This window comes from Lontra canadensis, unplaced genomic scaffold (genome assembly GCF_010015895.1).
Source record: "Lontra canadensis isolate GAN:19392208 unplaced genomic scaffold, GSC_riverotter_1.0 scaffold90, whole genome shotgun sequence".
Classification (NCBI taxonomy): Eukaryota; Metazoa; Chordata; class Mammalia; order Carnivora; family Mustelidae; genus Lontra; species Lontra canadensis.
The window spans coordinates 7,338,691-7,351,042 of record NW_022631084.1 but is presented as its reverse complement, the minus strand read 5'-3'; the positions used below and the strand labels follow the sequence as shown (position 1 = coordinate 7,351,042).

At 38.5% G+C, this 12,352-nt stretch overlaps 1 protein-coding gene across 16 annotated transcripts in view; it reads left to right on the top strand.

The window, feature by feature from the left end:
- MECOM (MDS1 and EVI1 complex locus) overlaps positions 1–7,243 on the top strand; it is a 540,895-nt gene extending 533,652 nt beyond the window's left edge. For 15 of the 16 annotated variants that reach the window (XM_032836115.1, XM_032836111.1, XM_032836110.1 and 12 more), the window contains 3 exons: positions 675–911; positions 1,742–1,925; positions 5,646–7,243. In XM_032836115.1, coding sequence (XP_032692006.1) covers positions 675–911; positions 1,742–1,925; positions 5,646–5,780 — 556 coding nt within the window. In that variant the 3' untranslated portion in view covers positions 5,781–7,243. The remainder of the gene's footprint in view (positions 1–674; positions 912–1,741; positions 1,926–5,645) is intronic. The other variant, XM_032836116.1, reaches the window with a different exon arrangement.
- Positions 7,244–12,352: the final 5,109 nt, after the last annotated feature.

The following is a 12,352-nucleotide window of genomic DNA, read 5'->3' as shown; positions in this document are numbered from 1 at the left end:
TTTAGATAATTGCCCACCCTGATGTTCTTCTGAGAAACAGAGAACTTTGTTACATTCAGACCATTGAGGATAGTTTGAAAACAGTAAAAATAAGTGAGCTCTCCATCATTTCCAAGCTTGAGCAGGATGTCTAAGTGGCATACACCACAAATGTCACCTAGAAATATCAAATACCGCGTGGTCCCTGACAGCTCTCTTAACATTTTCTTTGAACTCCTAGATTCACTCTAGGCGTGTGTGTTGAAGTTTTTGTCAGTGTTGTTCAGGGATATGAATTTTCCAGAAAACTATTATTTTAAATGGTGGGCACTTATATGGTAATTAGTTAACATTATGTAGAGAAGACATATGTAGGCTTTTTATATCATATATAACAGTATCATTTATCAGGCAAAGGTCGGATAAGGAATAGGAGCCTGAGACTATTTTTCTAGCTCTGCCAGAAGCCCCATTTATCCTCTGAATAATCACCCAATTATTGTTTTCTTTATTCTCTCATTTGTGAAGTAACATTACTTTCCCATGGTTGCCATATAGCATAAACAATAAAAATTTCCTGTAGAAGTGCTGAAAATCCTGAACTATTTTTGGGAAGACATGAGAAGAGAGCCAGCTGCACGTTTACAAATGAAACCAATAATGGGACCTGTTTCTTTTTTTTTTGCTTTTGGAAGAATGAATGGCAGTCATTTTAAGGATGAGAAAGCTTTGGTGACCAGCCAAAATTCAGATTTACTGGATGACGAAGAAGTAGAAGATGAGGTGTTGTTAGATGAGGAGGATGATGACAACGATATTACTGGAAAAACGGGGAAAGAACCAGGGACAAGCAATTTACATGAAGGAAACCCTGAGGATGACTATGAAGACGCCAGCACCCTGGAGATGAGTTGCAAAACGTCCCCAGTGAGGTGAGCACCTGGGGTGACATTAGTAAATAAGTAGGCATAGACACATATATGCTTGCAAGTCTGTCTGCTCTGTTTTTCCATTAGGGCAATATTTCAGGCCATGGCAGTGAATCATAAAAAATACATTTGTATTAGAAAACTGTATTTGGTGGATTCATTTTGAATGGGTGAAAACAAGGTAGCCGTCGTAATCCACAAGAATAGAAATGCATCGGTGTCTGTGGAACCCTGATTAACCTGAGATAAGAAGAATAAATGAAAATTAGATGAGTACCCAATCATTTACGTAGACTGTACTGTAAAACTCAAAGAAAAATAGAGATGGCAATATTATCTAATTCATTCAAAAATCTTGTATGTTATTAATCCAATATTAGTGAGATCAGTATCACTTAACTTGATATGTATGTAAACTGTACAGGTAGGTTTTTAAATGGGGAAAAAATGAACCAAGTAGTTAAGTTTATAAGAATATTCTATTTTCATATGGAGAGTGGGTGCTCACTAAGTCTTATCATGACTGGCTTTATTTTAAATGGACATTATAAACTATAAATTGTGTCTCCACTGCATTGCTGATTCCACACCATTGACTTTACCTCTTGTCTACACTTGCTTTGGTTATGAAGAATCTTAAAACAAACATGTTTTTAAGATACAGTATGTGTAGACACTTTAAAGAACCCAGTAATGGATGCATGCTTCTTGATACTGCAAATATAATACAAAGTTTGACAGCTGTATGGATTCAGATGAAAAGTGATTTGGTTGGATAACAAACTGAGAAAGAAAGAAAAAACCCTCTGTGCTTTCCCATTGGTTCATTTTAGGTATAAAGAGGAAGAATATAAAACTGGACTTTCTGCTCTAGATCATATAAGGCACTTCACAGATAGCCTCAAAATGAGGAAACTGGAAGATAATCAATATACTGAAGCTGAGCTGTCTTCTTTTAGTGCTTCCCATGTGCCGGAGGAACTTAAACAGCCGTTACACAGAAAGTCCAAATCACAGGTACATGTTCTCCTGCAGCACAGCGTCATGGCGACATGGTGCCTTGGGCACCAAAAGGCAGATAGTCTTTCTGGGCAATGCTCTAGAGTCTGAACAGGTTCAGTTGCTTGACTCAAAACTTTCCTACCTTGACCCTATGACCGAATCCAAGATGGTTCACCAGCATAGCCATGAACATGGCTGCCTTCCGCACAGATGCTTCCATGACAAACCTTGTCCTCCAGTAGGTTTTCCCTGACTTTGCAATTCTCTCACTTCTGTAGAGGTAGTCCATAATGTTCACACCTATTTCTGTATGACTTCGGAGGGATTTTTTCATTAGTTTGCATCTGTAATTCTTGTCAACCTAAGTGTATTTCCAGACTTTGGTCCCTCATTATATGTAGTTAATTAACAAGTCATCTAATTTATAGCATTTAAGATATAAAACTATTAAACTGAGGATCAGAGAGGAAATGAGTTGCCTGAAGTCTGTAGCATCTTACTGGCAGAGCTGGAAAGAAAGCCAATTTATTTTTAATTGAATGATTGAATGAATAGTACATTTATTGGGCTCTACGGCATTCTATCAGCACTGTGGAAACAAAAATAAATCCATTTAAGGATCCATAAATACCAATTAAAAGAGCCTCAGTTCTTTATCACAAAATAAAGGAAGTCAGTACTTTCTGCTGACATTCCCTACTCAGCCACATTGTTCAATTCATTTGGGTTAATCACAAAGAAGAAGAAGAAGAAGAAAAGAAGCTTCCTGTTATTACCATATTTATTGGTCACTTTGGTCTAATTGAAGGTGAGCCCACTTTGGAGGTGGCCTGACATATCAAACCATGTGACTGCATTGGCTCGGACATTTAGAAATGCTTTCCAATTTGGCTGAGATGTTTTGGCCTTAGCCATTTGCTCTTAGCAGCAAATGTGGTCATATCTCAACTAACATGGGAAAAACATCGTGCTAGTGGGTTAATGTAAATTCTTAACTCTTGGTCAATTCAGTAAAAATTGAAGGTATCATGTAAGGTAATAACAGGCAAAAGGAATGTTCATTTTGCATTGAAGTAGAGGCAGCTCCTTACCCTCAGATCTTCTAGCTGCATGAACTTAAGAACATCACATCAAGACTGTGGGTGCCACTTCTTCATTGTCAGGTGGGGTGACTGGAGGCCATATCTAAGGTCTCTCCCTGGTGTATGATTCAATGGGGATAAATATTAATTTTTCAGTTCCTAACATTAACAATAACTTAGCCAGAGTAGATATCTCATTTTTACTTGGACATAACCATCAGAGGTAGTGAGTATTTTTTTAAATCCTTGGTATCCCATTCTTCCTTCCTAATTGATCGGAGACATATCAGGGGATGTAGGATTTCTTCCTTTCCTTTCCTTTCCTTTCCTTTCCTTTCCTTTCCTTTCCTTTCCTTTCCTTTCTTTTCCTTTCCTTTCCTTTCCTTTCCTTTCTTTGCCTTGCCTTGCCTTGCCTTGCCTTGCCTTTCTTTTCCTTTCCTTCTCATTTCATTTCTTTTAATTATTCCACCAAAATCCTTATAAGACACAGTACCTAAAAATTCCTGAAGCTGTCCAGAATGACTGAAAGCAGAAAGGTCAGGGAACCCAGAGATGATAGATATGGTCTATTTCAGTACGAGCATTGTGACATAAAGTCCCTGCCTAGCTGGACTAACAATTACCATCACAAAAAATGCTAGGGTCTTTCTTGTATTTTTCATGTTACTTGATCACACCGTATATATCAGTTTAAATATGGTCAGGCCTTTTTGCAAACTAACTTTATTTCATGAGACTTTTTATTCATTCATTCAATTGTTACTCACTGTCAGTGATGTTCAAGGAGCAGATCTTTGTACATGAAAATGTGTATTTTATTTGATTACCAAAAAGCAAGTATTCTATATTTACCATTTTCTAGAATCTGAATAGAGATAGATGAGTTACTCAAAACATTCATATATTTACTCTGATTTTTATAGTGATTGAATCCAAGATAGCTGAACAATACAACAGTGGCTGCATTCTGCATAGACACCTCTTTGAAAATTTCTATCCTAAAAATTAATTTCATGACAATAGGTAGTCTTTATATCCAGCACTCTATGTTAATTAATGCTTATAATTCCTTCACAGCCCTTTGAGACAATTTTTTGTTATTATGATCCCCATTTGGTAGGAGAAAAGTGACCCTGAAAGGTAAAGGAACTTCCCCAAGGTCACACAGCTAATTGAAGAGAGGTCAGTTAGAAGCCAGGAACCCAAAGTTTTCTCTAAGTTTCCTTTCATTTTTTCCAAATATTGGAATAGGCTTTGTTAAAGCCATTTCAGAATACTCTTTATCTTGATCTCTAAAAGCGGGTACTTAATAAAAAGTTCAATGAGTTCAGTGCTCACCTCGCTCATATTTTAAACTCTTCAAAGAACAGGGATTGTATATTACTTGTCATTGATTCCCTAGGACCTAACACAGTACCTGGTGTAGAGTAGATGCTTAAGAGTTTTTTGTTATATGTCTGTTGAGATTTTGTAGAGGTCCAGAAGGCAAATTGCATACATAAAAGTCAAATGTATGCATTGAGAGCAATGACCCAGCAAATCAGAATCAGCCTACAAGGGCAGATTTTCTAACTGAATGCCATGATTACGGAAGAAACCACAGATTGGCCACATGTCTCGGCATGACTCTCAGAGATGAAATTCTGCTTAACAACAGAGGCATTTGGTCTTTGTTTACAGACAGTGGAATGTCTTTGGCAGGACTTTAATGATCCCACTGTAGCAGCATTTTTGACAGGCAAGTTTAGCAGTGGATGAGACCAACAATAGCAAATCAACAGTGAAAAGTTCACTCACAAGTCAAGACCAAACATTTCGTTTGACTATTTTACTTGGCAGCAAATGGGAGATTCTCTGGAACAGTTACTTAGAATTGACATGATAAGAGGGAAAAAAGAGCACTTCTTCACAGAGCACTGCCATGTACCTTCTGCTTGGCAGACACTGGCGTACAAGTTGGTCAGAACATTGTTGGGTCTTGTGTTGTATTTTATTTTTCGGTAAAGCTGACTTGACCTACCTGAGCTTGCAAGGTTTTGGGTAGTCAACTTTGAATATCTCAAACATGGAGGGAAACCAGAGAAAGGACACTGGATTAAAAATTGGGCAGAAATCACTTGTGCTTCTGCCTCTCCACTGTCTATTTGAGTGACTCGGGGCAAGTTGTGTCACCTTCAGCACTAACCCTCTCAGTTATAAAGTGCAGGAATCGATGGGAAGGTGTCCCCTCTAGACCCCAGTACCATCAAAGCAGGTCTATGTCTGCTTCATAGTTGCAGTTTCAATCGTAAGCACACAATAATATTTTTGGTGGCTTGAACAGGTGCACAAACAGTGGCTGGATGACATATTTATGCTGGGTAGGGGGATGACTAGTGTTTCTCAGTGGAGACACTTGACATTTTCGGTTGGACAATTCTTTTTTTTTTTTTTTTTTTTTTTGGTCCTGTAGGACATGTACTTTTGTGGTCCCCAGGCACTGAAGACCAGCAGTAACACCACGTCATTACAATGACAAAAAGGGGCCCATGCTTTTCCAAACACATCCATGAGGGATGCTCCTAACTCTGAGTCCCATTCCCCCAACAATATTCTTTGAATTAAAAGTGATGTTTTTCAGTGCCACTTACCAAGTCTCTCTTTTTTACCCCAGGCATATGCTATGATGTTGTCATTGTCCGACAAGGAGTCCCTCCATTCTGCATCCCACAGTTCTTCCAATGTGTGGCACAGTATGGCAAGGGCTGCAGCAGAATCCAGTGCCATCCAGTCCATAAGCCACGTATGACATTACCAAGGTCGACCAGAGTGGGACCAAGTCCAACAGTAGCATGGCTCTTTCATCTAGGACTATTTAAAAGACTGCTGAGCAGAATGCCTTAGAAACCTGAAGGGTCACTCATTTAAAGTCTGGTGACCTTAAACTGAATGCTTAAAAAAAAAAAAGAAAGAAAGAAAGAAAGAAAGAAAAAGAAAGGAAAAGAAAGAAAAAAGAAACTATTTATTCTCGATATTTTGTTTTGCACAGCAAAGGCAGCTGCTGACTTCTGGAAGGTCAATGCAACTTAACGTGATTCAGTGAGAATGAGCAACTTGTGGGCAGGAGGCGTCCTGGTCCACCCTGCCCTGGGCTGTGGGCGGGCGCGAGGGCTGTGGGGATGGCGGCATTGACACGAATGAACACTCCATAGAAACTGAATTCTCTTTTGTACAAGATCACCTGCCACATGATTGGGAACAGTTGCTTTTAATTACAGATATGATTTTTTTTTCTTTGTTAAAGTTTTATGTAATTTAACCCTTTGAAGATGGAAGTAGTTGGTTGAAATGCACACTCGATTATTATAGAAACTGATAACAGGGAGTCCTCGTTCCCCCTTAACTTTTGCCTTCTTAAGTACATTGTGTAAAACTAGGGGAAAAGGGTATGTGTATATTGTAAACTATGGAAGTTCCAGCGCTCAAAGAGGTTAAGTCAGTGAAGTAACCTGTTCATCACCAGTCCCGCTGTACCACTACACTAATAAAATGTTTGCCAAATCCTTGTAATAACATCTTAATTTTAGACAATCATGTCACTGTTTTTTTAATGTTTAATTTTTGTGTGTGTTGTGTGTATCATGTATTTATTTGTTGGCAAACTATTTTTCGTTGATTACAATAGCACTGTTCCAGTCAGCCACTACTTTCTGATGTCCAAGGCACGCCCCTTTCTGAATTTGCAAGGACCAAGGTGACTCGACCTGTGTATGGGAGTGCCAAATGGTGTTTGGCTTTTCTTAACATTCCTTTTTTGTTGTTGTTTTGTTTTCCTTCTTAATGAGCTAAATATGAATAGATGCAACTTAGTTTTTGTAATACTGAAATCGATTCAATTGTATAAACGATTATAATTTCTTTCATGAAAGCATGATTCTTCTGATTAAAAACTGTACCCCATATTTTATGCTGGTCGTCTGCAAGCTTGTGCGATGTTATGTTCATGTTAATCCTATTTGTAAAATGAAGTGTTCCAGACCTTATGTTAAAAGAGAGAAGTAAATAACAGACTGTATTCAGTTATTTTGCCCCTTATTGAAGAACCAGATTTGTTTTCCTTTTGTTTTGTTTGTTTGTTTGTAATCTCATTTTGAAATAATCGGCAAGTTGAGGTACTTTCTTCAAATGCTTTGTACAATATAAACTGTTATGCCTTTCAGTGCATTACTATGGGAGGAGCAACTAAAAAATAAAGACTTACAAAACTGGTTATTTTTTCCACTGTGTGATATTTTTCCTTCTTGTGCAATTTTAGGGATCCAGTGATTTAAAGATATGATGTGTGGGAACTTGATGCCCTGATAGATACATGGAATGTCAAACATGTGTGTATTGTTTTGAGATGACATAGGGATAGACCTTGACCCACAGGAAATTGGGACTCTGACCCGTTCTTCTGAACTTCCTCTGTGCGGCACAAAGGGCTCATGTGCGATGCCACAGGGTCCTTGGTCTTACACCACATCCAGGGCACACATGCTAGTTAGTACAGAGAGTAACCTCCTGTTTTTCTACTCAACTTTATATAGTGCATCCTAAAAGTTGTTCTGATTTAAATTTTTGTTTTTAATTACAATTACTGTTCACTGATTCATAAGACCAAAAAAAAAAAAAAACAAACAAACAAACCCAACCCTTTAACATTTTTATATTCCTTCTAAGTCTTTGTCTACATGCAAAATATCATTTTTATAGTTATAACCAGAGTATAGACATGATGTTGTGTTTTCCTTATTTACTGTGACAAAAATTCTTCAGATGGATAATTTAGCAGTCGCCCCATGTTTCATCAGGTTTGATATACTATAATTTCTTTAACTATTTCAATTTTATTGAAGATTTAAGCTTTCTGATATTCACTAATGCAATCAGTGGAATTTTAATTTTCATGAGCAAAATTGATGTTCGTATATGTACATAGGTGAAATGTGAGAAATGATATTTCCATATGATAAATTCTCTGGTTGGGGAGCAATTATGAATTCTTCCTACTCCTTAAATGTAATGTTGATTGTTTTTAGAATATGGGAATTTCAGTGTTGGCTGACTATAGAGGTTTTAACAAGACCTGAAGAATAAACAATTATGACACATTGAAGAATAAATAAGTATTACCCATAGAAATAATAATTATTATTATAATAAATAAAACTAATCTCTTCATTTACTCATTCTTAGCCACACTACCAGATACAAAGAGAATCTCCTCACATTCTCTCTAAATGTCAGTAGTATAGGAATTAAATATATAGGGTATAAATATTGATTATTTCTAATAGAAAGTGTGTATAAGAGAAAGCATTCAGGAAATCTACATAAAATGTAAATCTGGCCTATAAAGGAGAAGAAGACTCTAATATTGGGGACATAATGGGGATCTGGAACATGCAGTACATCTTTCTTTTAAAGAATGTACCTATAAATTCTGCAGCAGCTTGAATACTCTCAATGCTACTAAATTCTTGTTAGGTTTTGAGCATGACATTTCAGTTGTTTGCTAATACTCAGTCCCTCCGAATTCCAAAAAGGCTTTCAAGCCTTACGTTTCTGCAGTTTTTCCATTCTTTCTGCCAGCAGTCCTCCACCACGGGCCCCTATGGGGACTGGTGAGATACGGTGGAGACTCTATTGAATTTGGAAACCCAAGGCCTGGGTCTGAGTTCTGGCTCTGCCGCTTCGCTGGCTTCGAGGTCTCAGGCAAGTCACATACCTCTCAAAATCTCATCTAGGAAACCGGGGTCATGATACTTGCTTCTGCTGCTACTGCTTTGGGTTTCTGTGAGTGTCCAAAAATCAAAATGTATTTTTGGAAAGATTTGGTAAGAGTTCTGCCCAAGCAAAGCATTTTATAATTTTCATGGTAGTCATTCAGGAAACATAATATATGCCTTTATCTACCCATATGTGTATGCATATGTGTATCTACAGACACCCAAACACAGACACTATAGTAAGAGAAAAAAATTTAGGATATGACCGAAATGTACTCTAGACTCTATAGAAGTAGATGTGTTTTCTAGGAAAAAAATGTTAAGAGATATTTCTTGAACAAATATGTATCTTTGAAAACTAAAGCTCAGCCCTTCGAAAACACAAGTTTTCAGTGTAATTGTTGAGAGCTCTCGAAAAATTTAAGGAGAGTTAAGAAAGTGTCTTCAAGGAGTAAGCACCTTCATATTTTTATTTTTATTTTTTATTTTCAGATAAATCAACCCGCCTTATTTCTGTACAGAATAAATGATTTATTCATTTTTTTAATTGCCTGCTCTGTCAGTGTCCAGCTGGGGATGGACACATCCATGACCTCTGTTAGTCATTACAGTACAGGCAGCGTTCCTCTTGTTTCACAGATGAGGAAACCGGAGCTCAGAGAGTTTAAGGACCTCGCTCGAAGTGACCCAGCTGGGAACTGGCTGGCTGACATTCCAGGGGTGTCTGGCTCCTTAGCCCACTCTTAGCCAAGAGTCTCAGGCCTCCTGATTTAGGTACAGCTAACGAAAGTCCAAAAAGGAATGTTCCAAATCAAAGAAATGTGCCCACAGAGAGTAAAGCTGTCAGAGATGCAAATGTGCCCGGGAGACATTTAGGCGTCTGAGTCTTGGCTGTAAAGAGTTTGAAAGGTGAGTGCCAAGCACTGGGTTCCAAGCTTTTTCTATTCAGGTTATCTCAAGTCAGAACCAGCAATACCAGTGCTTTTTTGAAAGATCCTAAATGCTTCCTTAATGAGAGAAGAGCGTTTGTAATCTTGTTTGCAAATTCATAGCAGATGGCTTGAGTTTCCTCCTTACTCTTTTGGGGAAAAAAAAAATTTACCCCAAACCTACATTTTGAAATTATTAACATGGAATGAATTAAGCCCCTTCTAAAATGGTTAGCAGACTCATCATGAGAGAAAGCAAACGCAGAAGCAAGTGAAGTTAAGAAGTTTGGAGGACCCCCCCGCCAAAAAAAAAAGAAAGAAAGAAAAGAAAAATTTGGAGAGACAGCCAGCTCTTCCCCCAGACACTTAGGCTGGGATTTAATTGTCCATTATATTTCACAGAACCCATTTCTGAATATAAGACTGTCCTTGGTGCAACATTTATTTAGAAAAAGGATGTAGGATGGCTACTATTAAAAAAAAATACTGATAATAACGAAGACTGGTGAGAGGGTGGAGAAATTGGACCCTTTGTGCATTGCTGGTGAGAATGTGAATTGGTGTGGGCACTCTAGACAACAGTACGAAGGGGCCTCAAACAGTTATAAATAGAACTACCCTATGATCCAGTAATCCCACTTCTGGGTAGATACCCAAAAGGATTTCAAAGCAGGTTCTCAAAGAGATATGTGTACACTCATGTTCACGGTAGCATCGTTCACAGGAGCTGAAGAGTGCAAGCAGCCCAGATGTCTATTGATGGATAAAGAAACAAAATGTGTCGTAGCCACAGAGTGGAATATTATTTAGTCTCAAGAAGGAAATTCTGACATATGTTCTAACATGGATAAACCTTGAGGATATGATGCTAGGTAAAATAAGCTAGCCACAAAAAGACACTGAATGATTCCACCCATCTGAAGCACCTAGAATCGTCAAATAAATAGAGATAGAGAGTAGAATGGTGATTGCCAGTGGCTGGGGGCAGGAAGGAATAGGGAGTTGTTTCATTGATACAGAGTTTCAGTTCTGCAAGGTAAGAGTTCTGGAGATTGGTTACAAAATACTGTGAATGCACTTGCCACTGCTCAATTATAGCTTCAAAAGGGCTAAGAAAATAATTTTTATGTTAAGTATCGTTCACTATAATAAAAAAGAAAACAAAATAAAATCGTACTCTATCCACATGGTTCTTTAAACTGAAAGAATCTAATTCTATTTAACTCAAGCAGAGAAGCAAATTACCAGAGGGATATAGGAGAGCTCATAACAATTAGAGAGCAAGCTGGGGAATCAGGCCTAGGACATAATCCAGAACCAGTGAGCAGGCAATAGCAGGAGCCCATGGGACACCTCTAAGGCTGTCATCAGCAGGATGGATCAACTACCACTATGTTCAGTCTTTCTTGTCACCCTGTGTCCAGATTAAAACTCTAGGGATAGACCATGGAACTTGCCCTGCAAACCCTTGACCTGCAAACCCTTGACCTGCAAACCCTTGACCAAGAGCATCATTAAATGCCTCTAAAGGTAGGGCACTAAAGGCTAGTTTCTATATAACTAAATTGAGAAGCTCCTCACAGATAAGTGGGAATGAATGATGGATGTCAAAAACAACATATCTTCATATCACTTGATGATAGGAAAACATAAGGAACGTAATACGTAAGGATCAAGACTTTCAGGGAAGGATACCGGATTTGGTAATTTTAAGGGTCATCAGAGGGATAACCTGATAGCATGTACAAAATTAGGACTGCTCCAGAAATCGAAAGACCTACAATTCTCACAGGAATAATTGTTCCAGAAAATTCTTGATGTAAAGATTTTTGTTAGAGTGTGTGTGTGTTCATACTTTCAATGCTTCCATCATGACTCCTACTGACAATTCTGCCAAGATTGGCAATAAAAGGGGTGCCTGGGTGCTCAGTTATTAATCGTCTGCCTTGGGCTCAGGTCATGATCCAAGGTCCTGGTATCGAGCCCCACATTGAACTTCCTACTCCACAGGAAGCCGCCTTCTCCCTCTCTCACTCTCCCTGCTTGTGTTCCCTCTTTTGCTGTGTCTCTTTGTCAAATAAATAAATACAATCTTCAAAAAGGGGGGGGGGGCACCTGGGTGGCTCAGTTGGTTAAATGACTGCCTTCGGCTCAGGTCATGATCCCGGAGTCCTAGGATAGTCCCCCATCAGACTCCCAGCTCCATGGGGAGTCTGCTTCTCCCTCTGACCTCCCCTTTCATGTTCTCTCTCACTCTGTCTCTCTCTCTCTCAAATAAATAAATAAAATCTTGGGGGAAAAAAAAAGATTGGCAATAAAATTGTAGCCAAGTAGACATGGGTTAACCAGAATTTAAGCAGACTGATTCATAAGAGAATTTGCAAACTTCTATGAGATGTATGAGTTGTTGTGGTCAGTTAAGAAACTGAAGTGTTTGAATCAAAAGCATCCAGTTAATCAATGTCTAGAAAGGAAATCAGAAACCACTCTAAATATTTAAAGCAGAGAAGGATTCAAAGCAAACGGTTACATATAAAGAATTGGAAGTTCTGGAAGAGCAAAAGGAAGACTAGAAGATAAACCAGAGACCAGGAAGTGGCCCACCCCTCCCCACACCCTCCAGAGTCATGGAGGCACGGCCATGGTAGCTCCTACTGCCCCTCCACTGCTGGCGCTGAAAC